Genomic DNA, 20,695 nt, shown 5'->3' with positions numbered 1-20,695 from the left:
AGAGAGAGAGAGAGAGAGAGAGAGAGAGAGAAGGAGAGCTAGAACACCAACTGCAAAAAGCAGCACTGGAGAATGTTGATGTACAGTCTCAATCTTCGGCAGCTCGTGACCCACTTTTCTATTGGTGTCGTAATAAGAGACATTTCTCGGCTTAGGGTAAATCATAAGGTGAGACCCGAAAACCCATTCGCCCAGAACTCGTTTTGGCGTAAGCCTCCGAATTTAAAAATTTAACGCTTTTATTTCGACTGTTGATTACCGAATTGGTCTTCCCAAACTTAGTAGGCGAGCTAGTTTTAGAACCTCAAACAGAGGGAAACAAACAAAGTACGGATTGGATTGCTTTGACAGAAACAACAGATAAACGCACCCGATTCAGATGAATTGAAGTATTTGAGGACGCTGCTCCTAGCCAAAGAAAGATCTACATTCTCATTGATGGTATACTCCGAAAATTTGTAACCTGCTGCTTGGGGCGTTCTAATTACAAAGTTCGTACGAACTCATGTTATTAAAGATCCGCAGCTGAAGAGCCTTCAAAGGGAAAAATAAGTAAAACAATTTGGCACGCCTTAATCCGTCTTATGTTAAGGTATCATAGTTTGCGAACGTGCTCAAAGAGTACAAAAATGCAACCAAAATAAATGTGTTATTTGTTTGATAGGCTACCTTAGATTCTCAAAAAGAAATTGTGGTTCTACGTTTAGAGAACCAAGCTGAGGAGGGCAATCAGACAGTCAACGTACACCTAGCACAATCGAGAGATCAAAATTTGCCGAGGTTAGAAGCTTTCTTCAGATAGCTCCTGTCTCAACACCGAGCAGTAACAATAGATTGAAAACATATGTTTTTTCTCGATAGTGGATAAACGTATCGTTCATCGATCAAAGCGTTCAAGGAACATTGCGAGCTCAATTCACTTTATGTTACGCTTAATATAGCTGGTAAACAAAGAACGAAGGATCTGGGGACCAAAAATAGTTCCTCTAAAATAAAATGACTGCCTTCAATGGTGTTCGCGCTTGAGGTGTTTGTACATCCGTCGGCTTCATATGGGAAAAAACTATGACTATAAAACTGAAAAAAAGTTTCAATCGCTTGAGTGCCCTCCTAAACAGAAATTTAGATTTGATCGAAGTCGCCATTGTTTTGTGTCAAGACGCAAAAGGAATACAAAAAGCAATTGCCCACAGGATCGGAACACGAAGTGAACCATTCAAATTCCTGATGAAATTAGGATGAGTGGTCAGTGTGAAACCATGAAGTGCAAGGGAAAACAGAATAAAACAAAATTTTTGAGTTTCCGATTTTTTACGATGTGAAAGTGTCGGAGAAAAAAGTTGAAGAAAGGTTCGCATGTTTCCAATAATAACGTTTTCAGCCTGTCAAATGACGAACTGCAAGCAGAAAAGAAACCTGAGAGTACACAAATGTATACAGGATAAGACATTGAAGTGGGAATCCTGTGCATTAAGAAAAAGCTGAACATACCGAACAAGCACAACTCAGCCTTGTGTCAGCTTTAATTTTTGGAGCGAAGATTCCAACAGAACCCTATAACTAAAATTTTGTATCAAAAGTTGATAGATAAAGACGTTGAAAATTGGTCCGTGAATATATTAACCGAAAGAATTTTGAGGGAAAATTGATTTTTGGAGCACCATCCAGTGCCCAATCTGAACAATCCCTGAAAAGTCCGTCGTTCTTGTATTGCTGCATCGAAAAATGAAGAAATATGCATAAGGTATTGGATACTGGCGTGAGCTGATTTAAATCACCGTTGGAATGGGACAACTCTTAGAAGTTGTGAAAGAGCAAAAGCCTCCAACGCCGACATGGAGCCACTGTTTCTGTTGGTGCAAGTTCCTCAACAAGACAACACCTGCCTGAGTTTTTTTATTATTGACAAAAGGAAATCATTAACAGTCACAAATTTTTGCGCCAAGTATCCAGAAAAAATTTCACAGACGCGGGAAAAATGCGCCTTCAATCAGGTTGACATCAAAATTGAAAATGAGTACCTTTTTGAAACAAAAGCAATTGAAAATAACATCTAATTGTGGATTAATTGAATGAGAAGAAACAGCAAATGAAGCTGTCTTGTTGTTCATTGGGCCACAACCTTTTCTCTCAAAACATGGATTTGAGTTGAAGAAATGATGCAGCAACAAAGATGAAAATGAAGAACTTCTATATTGTAGCTGAAACCAGTATCGATAACAAAAACTTCAACAAAAATCAACTCCATTTGTTTCCAAACGCATCTGAAGACACTATGCGTGCACTGGCAATCTATGGTTCTCAGCCAAAAAACTACTCATTCTGCATTTGTAATTGAAAAACGCAGAGCGGACCAATGAAGCGTCGTTAAATGCCCCGCATGGAATGGCAAGCAGCGTTTATCGCAGTTTGATTGAAATAGCAGACTGTCAAAAAACACGATATGTAGACAGACAATTTTGGTGCTTGGTCGGTTTCAATTATAATACCTTGAGGAATAAATGGTTGTCACCACAAACAACAATTTTTTGTGGCCAATCTATTGGCCGAGATACTGAATCCAACTGATATTTCACAGCGGAAACTTTTGAGTGGCATTTGTAACCCAAGCACCCATAATGGCACCAGAGAAATTAATGTTGAAGAAATCAAGAAAACGTAGTCTTATTTGGAGCGGCGTATTTGAGGCGAGCAACTCAACCTAGTTTTCAACTCTAAATGGGAGAATATACCCGAATCAGTATTCTAAACGCCGGCTGGATTAAAAAAAAACAATTTTCAAGTGGGAACCATTTAGAAAATTAATTTGTCTAATTTTTGTTGTCGTCAAAAAAGATATCAGTGAAAAACGTCTCAACCTAATGCATTCAAAAAAATTTGCTGAAGAGTTGAAGTCACTCGAAGCTGACAAAGGCATTAGCAAGAGATTTCTGAAACAAGCAAAAGAAACAGCAAGAGATTTCTGAGCCAAGTTAGATAATACAAAATTCAAGTTAAGAATTAAAGCAAAGCTCCCAATACTATTACAAAGAAATCATCACGTTGTCGAAAAAATCATTCGTAATGAGATCAAAAACAAATCCTATCAATTGCTTGTATATAGAAAAAACTTTATGCAGCAAAAATTTTAAATTATTGGTCTGAAAAATTAGCTAATGTTTCATGAAAATCAAATGTATCACAAACCAAAGAGAGAGTGAGAGAGAAAGAGAGAAAAAAGAAAGAAAGAGAGAGGGAGAATGACGCCAGGGACTGTTTCAAAAAAACTTGTTGCTTCCACGGTTTTCCCGAAAAATCACAGTCGACTAATATATACTCGACTGTTTAAAAAAAGACAAGTTCACGTGAATCAAAAACAATTTAGATATAAAATGGTCCAATTGGCGTTTTCAGAAATTGAAAATTGACTTGACTGAGCATTTTTTATGTTTCGAGTTCTCAATGAGCAGCTGGAACTGCAATTGCAATCTGAAAGTGGGACTCGGTCTGCTTTATTCGTGATGCACAAACTTTGCTTCAGGTTGCCGATTAAAAACTTGCGAATATTAACGGCAACTGAATGTTTAGGTATCCCAAATATTAAAAAAATGATTTTTTTATGTTGTTTCCGTAACAAATCTTTTTTTCAACGTTCCAAAGTTTTTCTCAAATATCCTCTTCAGGTCAATTTCAATTGATGATTTCAAGCCAGGTGACTGGTTTCAATAAAAATGCATAATGTTGCCTACCTATCAAACATCATTGCATCAAGATATCATTCCCAGTGATTTTGCATGCGTTTTTCGGCGTAAGCTCCCAAAGTTTAAATTCTAGCGTTTGCATTTCGACTGTTGATTACCGAATTGGTCTTACCAAATTTAGCGGGCGAGCTAGTTTTAGAACATGAAGTAGAAGAAAACTAACCAAGTACGGATTGGATAGTTTGACAGAAACAACAGATAAACGCTCCCGATTCAGAAGAATTGAGCTATTTGAGGACGCTGCTCCTAGCCAAAGAAAGATCTACATTCTCATTGATGGTATACTCCGAAAATTTGTAACCTGCTGCTTGGGGCGTTCTAATTACAAAGTTCGTACGAACTCATGTTACTAAAGATCCGCAGCTGAAGAGCCTTCAAAGGGAAAAATAAGTAAAACAATTTGGCACGCCCTAATCCGTCTTATGTTAATGTATCATAGTTTGCGAACGTGCTCAAAGAGTACAAAAATGCAACCAAAATAAATGTGTTATTTGTTTGATAGGCTACCTTAGATTCTCAAAAAAAATGGTGGTTCTACGTTTAGAGAACCAAGCTGAGGAGGGCAATCAAACAGTCAAGGTACACCTAGCACAATCAAGAGATCAAAACTTGCAGGGGTTAGAAGCTTTCTTCAGATAGCTCATGTCTCAACACCGAGCAGTAACAACAGATTGAAAACATATGTTTTTTCTCGATAGTGGATAAACGTATCGTTCATCGATCAAAGCGTTCAAGGAACATTGCGAGCTCAACTTATGTTACTCTTAATACAGTTGGTAAACAAAGAACGAAGGATCTGGGGACCAAAAAAAGGTCCTCTAAAATAAAGTGACTGCCTTCAAAGGTGTTCGCGCTTGAAGTGTTTGTACATCCATCGGTATCGTATGGGAAAAAAAACTATGACTATAAAACTGAAAAAAATTTCAATCGCTTGAGTGTCCTCCTAAACAGAAATTTAGATTTGATGGAAGTCGCCATTGTTTTGTGTCACGACGCAAAAGGAATACAAAAAGCAATTGCCCAGAGTATCGGAACACGAAGTGAACCATTCAATTTCTTGATGAAAAATCGAATTCAGTGCCCAATCTGAACAATCCCTGAAAAGTCCGTCGTTCTTGTAATGCTGCATCGAAAAATGAAGAAATATGCATAAGGTATTGGATACTGGCGTGAGCTGAATTAAATCACCGTTGGAATGGGACAACTCTTAGAAGTTGTGAAAGAGCAAAAGCCTCCAACGCCGACATGGAGCCACTGTTTCTGTTGGTGCAAGTTCCTCAACAAGACAACACCTGCCTGAGTTTTTTTATTATTGACAAAAGAAAATCATTAACAGTCACAAAATTTTGCGCCAAGTATCCAGAAAAAATTTCACAGACGCGGGAAAAATGCGCCTTCAATCAGGTTGACATCAAAATTGAAAATGAGTACCTTTTTGAAACAAAAGCAATTGAAAATAACATCTAATTGTGGATTAATTGAATGAGAAGAAACAGCAAATGAAGCTGTCTTGTTGTTCATTGGGCCACAGCCTTTTCTCTCAAAACATGGATTTGAGTTGAAGAAATGATGCAGCAACAAAGATGAAAATGAAGAACTTCTATATTGTAGCTGAAACCAGTATCGATAACAAAAACTTCAACAAAAATCAACTCCATTTGTTTCCAAACGCATCTGAAGACACTATGCGTGCACTGGCAATCTATGGTTCTCAGCCAAAAAACTACTCATTCTGCATTTGTAATTGAAAAACGCAGAGCGGACCAATGAAGCGTCGTTAAATGCCCCGCATGGAATGGCAAGCAGCGTTTATCGCAGTTTGATTGAAATAGCAGACTGTCAAAAAACACGATATGTAGACAGACAATTTTGGTGCTTGGTCGGTTTCAATTATAATACCTTGAGGAATAAATGGTTGTCACCACAAACAACAATTTTTTGTGGCCAATCTATTGGCCGAGATACTGAATCCAACTGATATTTCACAGCGGAAACTTTTGAGTGGCATTTGTAACCCAAGCACCCATAATGGCACCAGAGAAATTAATGTTGAAGAAATCAAGAAAACGTAGTCTTATTTGGAGCGGCGTATTTGAGGCGAGCAACTCAACCTAGTTTTCAACTCTAAATGGGAGAATATACCCGAATCAGTATTCTAAACGCCGGCTGTAATAAAAATAAACGATTTTCAAGTGGGAACCATTTAGAAACTTAATTTGTCTAATTTTAGTTGTCGTCAAAAAATACATCAGTGAAAAAACGTCTCAACCTAATGCATTCAAAAAAATTTGCTGAAGAGTTGAAGTCTCTCGAAGCTGAAAAAGGTATTAGCAAGAGATTTCTGAAACAAGCAAAAGAAACAGCAAAAGATTTCTGTGCCAAGTTAGATAATACTAAATTCAAGTTAAGAATTAAAGCAAAGCTCCCAATACTATTACAAAGAAATCATCCCGTTGTCGAAAGAATCATTCGTAATGAGATCAAAAACAAATCCTATCAATTGCTTGTATATGTAAAAAACTTTATGCAGCAAAAATTTTAAATTATTGGTGTAAGAATTAGCTAATGTTTCATGAAAATCAAATGTATTACAAACCAAAGAGAGAGTGAGAGAGAGAGAGAAAAAAAGAGAGAGAGAGAGAGAGAATGACGCCAGGGACTGTTTCAAAAAAATTTGTTGCTTCCACGGTTTTCCCGAAAATCACAGTCAACTAATATTTACTCGACTGTTTAAAAAAAGACAAGTTCACGTGAATCAAAAACAATGTAGATACAAAATGCTCTAATTGGCGTTTTCAGAAATTGAAAATTGACTTGGCTGAGCATTTTTTTGTTTAGAGTTCTCAATGAGCAGCTGGAGCTGCAATTGCAATCTGAAAGTGGGACTCGGTCTGCTGAATTCGTGATGCACAAACTTTGCTTCAGGTTGCCGATTACAAACTTGCGAATATTAACGGCAACTGAATGTTTAGGTATCCCAAATATTAAAAAAAATGATTTTTTTATGTTGTTTCCGCAACAAATCTATTTTTCAAAGTTCCAAAGTTTTTCTCAAATATCCTCTTCAGTCAATTTCAATTGGTGATTTCAAGCCAGGTGACTGGTTTCAATAAAAATGCATAATGTTGCCTACATATCAAACATCTTTGCATCAGGATATCATTCCCAGTGATTTTGCATGCATTTTTTCCAGGTATAACGGCTGAGGTTCCAATTTTTTGTGATGAGGCGAGATTTACGCCGTTCAATTCGCTTTAGCGGTCCCATACTTGTTCGGATTTATTTTACAGTTTGCTGTATAGTTTTGCAACTGCATATCAGCCATATTCTTACCGTTGCATTTTTACTTATTGTTTCAGGTTTTTACTGTTTGCTATCTTGGGTGTTGTTGATTATACATAAGACTGGTTTTGCTCCAAATCAAAGAATAACGCTCCTTTGACGTATGCTAGTTTAATCTGATAAGGAAAAAATGGAAGACAAAGTTATTTTTCTAAGACTTTTCTGTGCATTGAAATACAAAAAAAATGCAAGTTTTTTGTTGCTCTTTGTACTCCCGGGTTGAATTTCCAGAGACAGGGTTTGTAATTGTTGAAATGCAGCTCACATTTTTTGTAGATACAGCAAACAGGAACAAATAACTTATTGCTCAATAATAATTTCAATACATGACACAATATTATTTTGTTGCTGAACCAAAATTTAAAGAACAAGATACAGTAACTCGATAATTACTGCTCAGGACAATTTATTTTTGCAATAGTTTTTACAGTTATAGATAGTGAAAAAAACTTCTGCGGCTGCTATTGAATAAATATTTGCGCTTGTTTTTGTTTTTGCCTGTTTTTGTTTATACTCTGACCATTCTTGTAAGTTCCAACAGAACTGGAGCTATGACATTTACTTGAACTGAGCAGCTGCTATGACAACAAGAAGTGCACAAAAAATGAACAAACAAAACAAAAAAAATCCTCTCAATTTTCATGATGAGATATTTTACCTTGCTACGCAAGATTTGACAACTATGAAACATATGCGACCCCAATTTCAACAGCTCCGGTCTACTTGCTCCGTCAGAACACACAAGCAACAAACAACTTGCAATATTGTTTGTATTTCAATGCACTAAAAATCAAAATGCAACGGTAGGAGTTTGGCTGATATGCAGTTGCAAAACTATACAGCAAACTGTAAAAATAAATCCGGACAAGTATGGGACCGCTAAAGTGAATTGAGCGATGTAAATCTCTCGTCATAACAAACAATTGGGAGAGCAGCAATTATACCCGGAAAAAATGCATGCATAATCACTGGGAAAGATATCCTGATGCAATGATGTTTGATATGTAGGCAACATTATGCATTTTTATTGAAACCAGTCGCCTGGCTTGAAATCACCAATTGAAATTGACCTGAAGAAGATGTTTGAGAAAAACTTTGGAATGGTTTTTGTTAAAAAATCAACGAAACATCTGAGTAATTTTAGAAGGGGCGTCGTGTTGAATTAAGGATCCCTAGCGGAAACAACATAAATGTACTTGAGTCAATTGTTTTTACGATATTTGGGATGCCAAAACATTCAGTTGCAGTTAATACTCTCAAGTCTGTGAGCGGCAACCTGAAGCAATGGTTGTGCATCAAGAGTTAAGAAGATCGAATCACACTTTTAGATTGCAATTGCAACTTCAGTTGTTCAGTGAGAACTCTAAACAAAAAATTGGGCCGTTCGAGTCAATATTCCATTTCTGAATACGTCATTTAGAGCTCTTCTTTTCTACAGTGGTCATTGGTGGTATATAGAAACACATGCAAACCTTGAGATAAACTCTTGCTGAATTGTTGCTGGGCTGCAAAATAAAGCTCCCGGCAATCGTTGATTTTGATTCACGTGAACGTGTCTTTTTAAGCCAGGCGAGTAAATCTTTGTCTTCAAGGTAATGAATACAACCGGAGAAGTCAAACAATTGTTTGTTTGTGACAACCAAAAATGCATGGCTGGAACCAGAGGACATCTAGTGATAATCTGCTGATCAGCAAGCACCCAAATGAATAACAAGCTGAAAACACTAGGGACAATGTATACATGGCATCACGTAGTACCACTAAAGGAATATCAGTAGCAAAAGTGAACGATCATCAGGTGGCGTGACACCTCAAGGAAACCAACTTGAATAAGTTTTCAAAGACATCCCTCAAAACATGCTCAAAAATGAGAGAGGACTTGTTGTATCGAAAGCTTGAGAACTTGGATTTAATTTAAAACTTTGATATTGTAATTCAACATCGTTACTAAACGGTGTTTAAGTGGAATTTTGCGATGGCTTTTCTTTTGAAACAAATATTTTGCTCAGATTTAAACGACACAATATTTCGTCACTGTAGGCAAATCGTAAGGTTCACCCATCATTCTCGATCAGACAACGTCACTGACGATATGATGTACAAGCGTTTTTGGAAGAACAATATTCTCACTGCAAAAAACTGCAGTAATAATTGTCATAAAAGGCATGGAAACGATTCTTTGAAAAATTAAATGTACATTTTTGGGTTACATGACAATTTAATCAATGCAGTCTTAATCAGTTCCAAAACACCCCATGCCATTATACTTAATTTGCCAATATACTCAATGCCAAATTTTTAACTGCCAAAAAACAAAATGTCAATATAAAAAGATTTAATGAAATCACCAATCACTTTGATAAAAAATGATCATATTTTGTTCAAATGTGAACTGTTCAAGCCTAATTGTGCAAATTAAGAAAAAACCGAGACAATTTGACGTCAACTGTTAGAACGTTTGCACAGAAAAACCTGAAATAGAACAAGAAATTTCAACAATTTAAATGCCGCCCTTACGTCAAAACGGTTTTGCGGTCAAACCTCTTTTCAGGTTAAAGCTAAAACGCCTTTCACGTCTAACCACCTTTTAGGCCAAGTTTGTAAAAAATATAATAAAACAAAGATAACTCAAAACACAACAGAAAACATAAATGAACGTTCAAAGCGCCATTGAGTCTGCAGCGAATGCACGCAACAAAAAATTCCGGTTTCGAATTCCGGTGACAAAAAAAAGTTCTCAAAAGTTTTAATGTGGCCAAATAAAACACAATAACAAAACATTGAGACGAATTTGGGAAAACTTCCTAATACTAGATATGGGTGGTGTTGGTTGGCACTGGGTGGGAAGGCGAATCTAGAAAACTATACAACAAAATATCCACTGTCAAATCATTAGCTCTCTAGATGTTCTATTTCTTGAGTAACGCTTTTTAAAAAAGTTTCTTCGACAACACCAAAAAATACCCATAACAAGTGTAAAGGCTCGGGAATGTGTATAGTAAGCAAGTGAACTTTAAACATGGGGCAACATCATCAGTTTTAAAATTTTTAGCCCAGTTTTTGAGGTTTACATTCAGATTTCCGTAATCCATTGGGGTCTTCTTTTTTCTGGTTCAAGTTTTGCAAAAATTGAAATTTGGATTGGCAGCATCCATTGACAGTTTCTACAAAAAAGACCGATTGCAAAGATGGTTAACTTGAAAAAGGGCCGTAACGCGCAAATGCCAGCCTTCCAACACTTTTGTATTTCTTGCTAAATCTATAGATGCATCCATGGTGTGGTTGCAGAGGTTCAAAAGATATTGCGGTTCTCTACTGATCCGACTTCTTTCCCACTTTGGTTGTTCGTCCTCTGAAAGTGCAAACTTAGCTCCTCTATGATTTGCAAATATTCAGTATTTTTTACAAATTTCACACGCATTTTGTGGTTCCTGAATTTATCAAATGCAACATCGAAAGAGGTCGATTTCATTGGTTTAGGGACAAAACTGAGTACAGGAACCATTTGCAGCTTCAATGCTAGTACGGGATTGTTTTTCTCAGGTCGAGTTCACATATCGTCTCGTTAAAATTTGACACAAGTAAAAATCTGACATTTTATCTCGATTGCTGGATAATGATTTCAGCATTTTCAAAATCCCAAGGAACTTTCTCCGTTGCAACTCCACCAATAATTTCATGCAAGCCAACAAAAGGTTTTCGACCCAAGTGCTCTCTCAATACGAATTTTGTTTAATTGATAAACAGGATGGGAGAAATTTTTATGTTTCCATCACAGAACCAAGTGCAATGTTTATTTTCAACGATTCTAGATTTTCTGGTTTTCCAAATCTCTCTCCTTGTCATTTGTTTCCTTGTGATAAAAGCTGAATTTCTTAAACCGGTCGAGCACTTCGAAATGTCTGTCTATAATTGGCGACTCTTGTACGCTTTGTGATACTTTATGGCGGTTTAGTGTCACCTTTATTTCAGATCTGGTAGTTAACGACAGCTGCGTTGCAACATCAGACCCGATTGGTTAACAGACTGTTGACAATTGTCATATTATTGACTGGAATCCCTGCTCTTCTTGCTGTCTGCTTCATTTGACCAGATTTGCGTGTACTTGTCCGAGAACACTTTCGTGAACTGACTCGTTTTTCTTTTGAGAATAATTGCTCTCCAGGTGTGATGCCCGTAACTTTTAATTTACAACAGCTCCATTTCGATCATTTCAAATGCGTAGTAGTCTTTGTTTCTATATCTGTTTGGAAGTTCATGTCCATCAAGGATTAAGTCAATTGGTTGTGTTGGGACGTACCCCAAGTAATTTCGCTCACGGTTAGAGTCTGCTTTTGGTCGAATTTAACGAGTAGAAGGACGCCTCAAAGTATATCGGACAATTCAATTTTTGATTTAATTTTGTTTCTTGTTTTACTTAAATTGCGTCTAATTGGTTAGTTTGTACTTAATTGTAGACTGGTATCTTAATTGTGGGATTGTGCGCTAGTTACAAGATTATAACTATTAAAATATTAAAAGGGTAGTTTCGCATTGGGTATAATGGAATTGCGCATTTTGGTTTTGCGTATTTTGGCATTGGGTATTTTGGCTTTGGGTTTATTGGCACATTGGCTATTTTGGAAATCGGTATTTTGGCATTGGGTATATTGTCCTGACATTAGATTACCCCATATCTATTTCAAGACGGATCTGTAACTTTTCATTCTGAGGCAACTATGAATCCCTTTTAAATTTGTGCATTTAGCACATTGTAAGTTCAATTATTTAAAAAACTGTTGCTTCTGGTGCTTGAGACATTGACAGTAGTTTAATTTGTCACTAACGGTTTTGAGTTAGATATTATATACTGAAAGAGACCTTTTTTCGTTCTATACGCTATTTTTTCCTGTTCCTGTATCAATAAATTTCCATTCTTTTTTGTTTTTTTTCAAATCTTACCTGAATTCTTGCCCTTTAGCAGCTGAGAAATAATATCCGTTGCTACGAAAGTATTAAAACTGTACGCTTTTGGGTCTTCTGTTTTTGGGTCCCTACATGATTTGAGGCAATTGCATTTGTAACTTTCTTCAATAACTTTTCTAATTTTTTACCTGCTCTTCAAGGCCACTAATTTTTTTTTGATCATTTTTGAAGTTTTTTTTCAGTGGCCCTTTGCTGAGCAGTCTCTTCGCGTGTTGCATCAACCAACCTCAATCAACTGATAGCTTTTTCCCTGAAAATAGTTCTCTGTCGATTCTCCTTGTCGAGATGCAATTTCAATGATGCATAACTCGGTTGTGGTAATTTGGTTGTGATATATGCGGTCCGCTGACACGTGGCCATGGCTCATCTCATGTTTAAAAATTAGTTGCCGGTATAACACTTCAAACATACCGAAGACTACTGCTCGTGGCAGTTTTTGCACTTTTCACGCACTTCGTGCACGTTCTTTCGTCAATCTCCTGTGTCAAGCGCAGCGTCAAAAACAAAGTACTTCCTTTTAACTCCGAATTGATATTTTTTATATGTCGAGGTTTTTGTATCTGGAAAATGTTATATGCAATGTACGTGAACAGATAATCTATTTAGAATTGCGTAGTGCAAGGATTCTCCAAACCCTTATTTCTCACCACCTCGGACAACTCTTGGTAGCTCCAAAATATTGTTCACCTAACTGGACCCTTGGGTAAAATGATCTCATTAATATCGACTTTTATTCCTATTTCAAAACTTCCTTTCAACTTATAAAATTCAAATGACAACATGCCACTAGCACGGCTGAAAATGGTGGAATGATAAGATAGCTTTTATCCATTCAACATAAATATCCCCAGCAATTATACAAAATTGCTTGCTATCTTTAGTATTTGGAGACCACGTTTGACTATGGCTTCTTCTAGTTAAGGCTTTATAACACAAGGCTGCATTCAACTCACACATGCTAAGTTTATTTCAGTTATTTCTGATTTAACTTGACGGGCGTTACATGTAAACTCAGAAACGCAAATGTGTGCAACGCAAATGAAGCGATATGTGAACTTATCAAAGCAAACGCCACTAGCAAAGAGTGAATGAATTAATGTATATTCATAAATGAAATACATGTAATTCATTCGTCAACCAATCATATTCATTTGAGTAGCCGAATAGATTACGTAACATGCCACGGCTGCAGTTTTGTTCTATTTTTAGATAAGCGACTATCTTTAATTCCCTACCAGTTTTGAAGACGACAGCCAATCAGCAGAAAGGGCTCTAAACAGAATTCACTAATACGTAGCATTTTTGTGAGAACTTGACTCAAATTTGACTTCAATTTTTGATTAATTTTAAATTAAAACTAATCAATTCATCATTTATCATGGAAAGCTGGGCGCTCACACATTTTAGCCCCGCTATGAAAATACATCCCTCGATAGTAGTATTTTTATAGAAATTGTCGAGGCTATACATTCGACCCCCACTAAGATGCCGGGGCTATAATGGTGAAGCGGCAAAAGCTGGATTGTCTCCCGGCAGGGAGCAGTGAGTGAAATCAGATATAATGATCTTTTACTGTTATTTATCGATAACTGATTTCTGCTGTTATGCTTAAGTAGCGAAGTAATTAGCGTTCATTTGTAATAACTAGAGGTTTTCGATTTATATTACGGTGTCGGCTAATTTGTGCAGTTTTAACTCGCACGTGTTCGTTCTTATCGTAAGACTAATTTAAATTCTCGGCTACGCAAACAAAATATAAACTTGGTCACTCGGTCGTTTTTAGAGGAAGGAAATTATAACAAATAATGCGCATTTTGACCGCTAGAGGTCCGCGTTTTCCCCTCCAAAAGTGCTGGAAAAGCATGAAATTTTGGGGAGCAAAGCACAGGGAGGATAAAATTTACGGCAGGAAGCAAATAAATAGCACACATGGAGCGCCCCAGCACCGTATTGCTTTAAATTATGATTACGGGGAAGGGGGAATGGGGGGGGGGGGCTGAAGTAGTATTAAATTTTGTGCTTTGTACGTTTCTACGTGCGAGTGTGTGTGTGTGCTATAGTAGGAAATAGAGAGACGGGAATTGAAAACACATGGAAAAAGAACGGGGAATAAACTACACGCCATTCATTCATGAATTCATGAGATCCATTTTGTAATATTTATTCCACTGCGCATAAATTTTGCATTTTGAGCCCCTTTTGCATATAAGTTAGAACTGCTGAGCTAGCAAGGAGCTTTACATAATAATAATGCATACTAGCGAGCAAGCAAGATATTTTATCCCCTTTGCTTTAGCTTAGCTTAGCTAGTAGAACTACTACTAGTAACACAAAATTCGAATTCAACCATTTTATGCAAGCAAGCATTTGCCTTTACTAAACTGTACACAAAATCTTTCTCTCTCTCCGTTTCTCAGCTAGAGAATATTATAAATACATGCGAAGTAAGAAATGCTATTACATTTTTCTCTCTTCTTAATCTAAAATCGCCATTTTTGTGACGTGTTTTTGCAAAGCACACAAAAAATCGGTAAACGATAGTTTTTATCAAGACCTTTTTAACGACCTTTCGAGAATGACAATTCTCATACGTTTTTCTACTAACTGTGACAATTTACGCAGACTAATTATTAATTTCGGACATAGTTATTGCGCATTTTATATCAATAGTTTATAATTTATAACCTAAATCGTGAATAGCAGACGAGACGACTTATTCGCCGAGTTCAGCGTTCGTTTCTGTTTTAGAAAATTGACGAAGTTGAGCCGATGGTGATCAATTTAAAAATTCCTTGAACTTGGAACTTATTATTTGAACATGATTTTTACCAGAAATAACTTGTTATGAATTGTGTTGTTACTCGTGCAACCCACAGTTATGATTCATAATCAAAGTTAGCTCGGATAATTAATTGTTGGTTCTCAATTTGTGCTTGTATTTGAAATTCCTAACCGATATTTGGATGTTTGCTTGACTTCAATTTACCACAATGAGATTCAAATGAGATTTCGAATTTATATTCTCGATTTCTCGGTTACTTGATTTAACTTGAATTCCCAGTTTTTGCGCATTTTTAATAATTTCATTCTCTTTGATATTTTTTAACACCTTTCACAAACAATTCTGATCAATATTGGATATTATTTCCTGAGATTAGTATTCCGTTTTTAATTAACTTTGGGAAGCATTTTGAGTAAAGAGGACAATAAAGCTTAAATTGACTTATTTGCTATCTCTTATACTCTTCTCGTACTCGTGAGTTATTCGTCTCGTGTCGTGTCGTGTTAATCCGACATGCTATCCTCTCCTCTTCGGATGTCTGTCATTAGCCCCAGCAGTGCGCCCAACCCTAAGGTCAGTTCTCTTCTTTACAATATTTTGTTGATTTGTAAGTTTTACCACCCCCCCCCCCCCCCCCCAAACCCAGCTCACTGACCCCCTCCACCTCGCTGATTGTAGTTACACGACCTGTCCGGTTATCAAGTTATGACTAAAACAAACCTGCCTCTAGAGATTAGTAACCTTCACAGTCGTCTTGCGCGCGCGGGGGGGGGGGGGGGGGGTGGTGATGTCAACATAATGACAAATTCAAAACTGGGAAAATTTTCCCAGGGTGCGTTTCAACAGGGCAGCAAAAATAATGAATACATGCAAACTCTCAATAATATACGCTGATAATTTAGTCCTAGTTGACTTGCCGGTGAGCGCGCTTCGCGGGCGATTCAGGCTTCGCCGCGATAACCGGCCCGTTGTTTCCGGATTACATTCCACAGCGAGTGAGAGGTATAGCCATGGACAGCGGTCAGCCAGTTTTTGCATGATTGTTGCCTTGGTTATTTCTAACTACTAACTAACGTTATCGTTGTGAATAGTATGGAAGTATTTTATAATGAAAGTAGAAATAAAATACCATGTCCATTTGATTCGTCTGTTATCGTGTCGAAGCGTGTCGAACCGGCCCGTCAGCTAGTATTGCCTCAGCGGCTATTGAAATTTTGTAAGTAATAATTTCACCTGTCGCGCATTCGATGTAAATTTTAGTTATCTTGGTAACTTTGCCGATGATAATGGTTTAAGTTGACAAAAGAGACGTTCTTTTAAGTGTCCTCTAAGAGAAAGAGAGATCGTTTTGTGCCTATGATGGCAAAAATAACGCACCTTTTAAAGGCATATGTATCTATTATCGAGACTCATCAGTAGGATGAAACAAATAGTTGTAGCAAATGGAATACATTTCTTATTTCAAAATTAATTCCCATTAAAACCCACAGCAATGAGCTCTTCACATTTCCCATACTTGTAAACAAACCTCTAACTGTGTTCACCAGACGTCTGAAACGGCCCATATGGACTGACGTTTCTGTAAATTTGATTTTGTTCGATGTAAGCGATAGCGGACCGCCGCTTGTCATTGCTATACCTCTTATGCGCCCGCTAAGTGTAATAGCGATCCGGGGTTTGTCATAACGACGATATTAGCGACTTCATAACCACTAGTAACAGTGTTTGGTTATCAATAAGATTTTTTCTCCAGTGCTTTGTTTGATGTCGAATTGAATTGAAGTTTAATATTGACATGTGTTGCGTTAATTAGTTCTTTAAATATATTTATTAACTCCGTCATTTCAATGCAGTTCAGTTCGATGTGTTATGCAGCTGGACAATGTCATTGGTCTGTTTTCGTTTCGATAGCTTCATTTATTGAACTTCAATGTGAAAATAACTACTGATCCGTTAATTGAAGAGTGATATCACCAAATGAAGCATCATACGAACTTTTTTGGATCTGGTAAATGTATTCGTTTCATCTCGAACTGTTTCTATGTTAAAAAATCTTGAAAATTGACCATTTGTTTCTGAATTGACTGCAATGCACGATTTTTTGGCTTATAATTTTTTGTTAGAAGCATCAAGTTAAATTTTTTTATCTGAAGTAAGCTAATTTGATCCGGAATAAAGTGTGTCAGATGTTTGCATTTATCGAACATCATGCCGCAAGTTATATCGGCGTTTAATGCGTTTTGATTTCTCCTGCTAACTTGTTTCACGGAAAGAATTTTGAGCCCTTGAAGACAATGTTGCACCTTCTTTTGGGATCGATCTGCCGTACTCAACTGCTCTCAAACAAAGTTTTTAGCAATTATTTTGATATTTTTTGATTTCCTGTGATATGATTCCGTAGCAGAGTTATGTCGTTGGATGTTTCGATTTCCATCGCTTCGAAAATCACTGGATGAAACATTATACCAACTTTTTTGGATCTGGTAAGTCTGTTCCTTACATCTCAAAATGTTTCTATGTTAGAGTTCTTAAAAATTGACAAGCTTTCAATTATATTCTTTACATACCTGGTCATCTAACTTGAAAGAAATACGATTAAATTCATATTTCCCAGAATGTTTGCTGAATATATTCTTTTAAAAGTGAGTTGTTAAATGCTCTCAAACAAAGTCTGTAGCAATTATATTAGTATTTTTCATTTTCTGTGATACGATTCAAGAGCGGAGCTTTATCGTTGGTTCTTTAGATTCATATTTTTTTTGCTAATCATCGGACTTAGCTAGTGAAATAGGAGCATCAACCGAATATACGCTATGCCATAGAAGTGATATCATTTTGACCTGACGAAAAGCGAGGTTTCGTGATGGCATTGCCTTTATGTGGTTGGGACCCAGTAAAGATGCAATGCCATTATTATGCGCATGCAGTAACAATATCTCTGTGGCACATGCCCACCCACATGAGACATATTTTACATCGCGTTTTTTTGCTAATCTTTTATTTGTCATGATGTTGAGATCGAACCTCATCTTCAGCCGTTGCAAAGGGAAACTTTTGCTCCAAAGTCCACGAAAACTGATGATGATGCAAAATAAGAATCACGGCCAGCGGACTGTGAGAATCCAGGTTCAACAAAACATACTTTGACATAAGAGTTTTACACCCGCTAGCTAAGAGTTGCCCCGAAAACAGTAGCGAAGCATACAAGTATCACGAATCCAATTTTAAACAACAAATATTTTCAACTGATAATTGATGTTGAGAAAGCAACTTTGGCCATTACTTGTTCGTTTTCGGGCCTTGTCTATCTTTTGTTTGACATCTTTCTCAACGAATATTTGTGAAATATTTTTATTTTATTGATAGATTTGAAAAAAGGAAATGCTTATGGCGTAGTACTGGGAGGTTCCAGGACCAGCCAATTATCACGCAGTGTTGAAGATGGGCATTTTGTATTTGTTTTTTTAAAAATTCTGAGTGACCATCTTTCAATGTTTTTAAATAGCTTGCTGGCAAAGTAAAAAGAATTACAGATAATTTCGTAATTCCTTGAGTAGTTGCTAAATAATTTTTTAAATATGAGTTGTTAATTGCTCTCAAAACGAAGATTGTAGAAATTATATTAGTCGCTTGAACGATTTAATATAATTTTTCGCATGAATGATCTTTTGTCTGACCTTTTTGACTTTTGCTTTTAAAAATGGATAATCTGGTAAAGCCCGAGGTCATTTAGTTCCTGTAATTGCAGTACCAAATATTCGATTCGCCGAAACTATGAGACTTAATTTCATTATGTGAAAGGCGGTTCTTAGATTTTATTAGACTTAGGCCCCGGTTCGCCCCATACGCCTTACTCCACCAGTTACCCGGCCCGCTCGACCCCACCTGCTCTGCACACCCAGCCCTCTCTCCCTCCCTATTATCATCCCACCCACCCCTGACTTTTAGCTTAAGCTAACATTCCTAAGCCTCAGGTACCTGCTAACGAAGCCAACTGCTCGGCAGTCGTTTAATAGTCGTTCGCCCGACGTCAGTTGGTTGTTTCATATCCTCCTTGAGTTAAATGAATTCTGCAAGAGCTATATGAACCCGGTTAGGTACTAAAGCAGAAAAGACTTTTTTCAATCGTCTTTTTTGTTCGATGCCATGGGTTCGTCAATCTGTTGAGTGATGCTTTTTGAAGCTTAATTTTGTCACTCGGATGTTAATTTGATGGCCAGAATAAAAACTATTTTTTGCACTTGATGGTGCTGCTTTTTGCGTTTTCTTTTACCTTGTGGCACTGAATCTCCTTGTAGCTCTACCTTGTTGCAAAGAAATACATATCGATGCAAATAAAAATGGTTTTATAATACCAAATTATGATGTCAATTTCAAGGTTTAACAGCACCAAAGTTAAATGGTTATCAGATAAATTTATATCTGATTTAAAAAAAGTTGCTCTCCGTTATGACAAGTTGCCTACTCAAAAAATGAATTTTATGCACTGCGTCTATTCTCAACTTGACAACTCTTACTTGCTACTTATGAAGAAGCGATTGCTTATTTTTTTTAACTTCAGAACAGATCATTTATCAATAATTTTTTATCTGTTTATTCTTCCCAGTCTTTCGTGTTGTTGCTCTTAGTTTTTACTGGACATTATTAGAAGCTTTTAAGTTCAAAAATGTGTTGGTATCAGAACGAACAATATGAGTTGGAGAAAAATTGATATACCATGAAACTTATGCGAGCCAAACTAGTTGTAAATAGGTTTGATTTTGCTTGCTATTGTTAGATTCAAGTGGTAGATCTCAAGGCATCAAAAATAGATGTTCACTTTAGGGAATCAATGTTGCAATATTTTACGCGTAGATGAAACGCTTAAGACACCTCGATTTTGAAGAGGTTAAAATTTTATTACAAACGAGCAATAAGCTCTTCGTAATTCTTAACATTCAAAAATGGGTGGCGACCTCTTTGACGACCTCTTTCACTTGGTCGTCTTCAAGTTCGGCAGATTTTCTGTCCTGTTCAAAAGCTCAATACATCCGATTAATTCTTTTTGTGACCTTTGTAGTTAAAGGTGTAAATTAGCGAACGTTTCAAAAGTTCTTACGTATGCGTTTAAAGGTCAAATGCGAAGCTTGCTGAAAATGAAGGTGAATTTAGCTATCAAAAAAACATTGAGGGAAATGTTGAAGGTCATTTGAATGTCTAGCGTTTTTCGAACGTTCGCTTTTGTTGCTGTTCCACGGGAGAGACAATAGTGCACTTCGGCGTCTTTTAACTGTATGTGACGTCATTTTCAAAATTCATTTTGTTTATTCATTGGTTCGATTGAGTGAAAAATTGTTTAGTTTTACTGGCTTAATTTGTGGCGATTTTCCAGAAGCAAGTAATATTTTTGTTTCGCCCGCTTTTTTGGCTTTACTTACTAATTTTTCCAAGTCAGTATCAGCTGAACGTCTTTCCATTTCTACAACTGAGCGACTGGACTCAACCGTTTTGGCCTCATCCTGTTTCAATTTTATCGGTATGAAAATCGAAAGCAGTATTCTTAAAACTATTCTATCCTTGCATATTTGACCAGACATTTTGGACACATTGAACAAATACGTGCATGACGTGTACCTTAAATTTAAAATTTTGCGTCAAATTTTCAACCAATGTTGATCATAATTGTGGTGGCTAGGATGGGGGGGGGGGTGGGCGCTGAGGTGAGAGTGAAAAGATTTGTTCATAAGGTGCCTTGAAAGAGGTCTGAATGAAATTTCGTTTCAATTGTTGACTGTGAACACACCGCAATGTATTTTGTTAGCAAATAGCCCAAATTCAAGGTCGAATCATATTTGAACAGTCGCAATCAAAGTTTATGTCATTACGA

At 36.8% G+C, this 20,695-nt stretch overlaps 2 protein-coding genes across 8 annotated transcripts in view; one reads left to right on the top strand and one right to left on the bottom strand.

Annotated features, from left to right (window-relative positions):
• LOC142335045 (dihydrolipoyllysine-residue succinyltransferase component of 2-oxoglutarate dehydrogenase complex, mitochondrial-like) overlaps positions 1–20,695 on the bottom strand; it is a 559,039-nt gene that overhangs the window by 452,436 nt on the left and 85,908 nt on the right. The gene's annotated exons all lie outside the window — the stretch shown is intronic.
• The window catches only part of LOC142335017 (uncharacterized), a 102,363-nt gene continuing 95,911 nt past the window's right edge, over positions 14,244–20,695 (top strand). Inside the window, exon 1 of one of the 3 annotated variants that reach the window (XM_075383361.1) lies at positions 14,244–15,402. In XM_075383361.1, coding sequence (XP_075239476.1) covers positions 15,343–15,402 — 60 coding nt within the window. In that variant the 5' untranslated portion in view covers positions 14,244–15,342. Of the gene's footprint in view, positions 15,403–19,730; positions 20,345–20,695 lie in introns of those variants that run through there. The other 2 variants (XM_075383347.1, XM_075383354.1) reach the window with 2 other exon arrangements.

This window comes from Convolutriloba macropyga, chromosome 1 (assembly GCF_964194025.1).
Source record: "Convolutriloba macropyga chromosome 1, txConMacr16.3, whole genome shotgun sequence".
Taxonomy (NCBI): domain Eukaryota; kingdom Metazoa; phylum Xenacoelomorpha; order Acoela; family Convolutidae; genus Convolutriloba; species Convolutriloba macropyga.
Note: the sequence above shows the minus strand (reverse complement) of the source record. Positions and strands in the feature narration are given on the sequence as shown.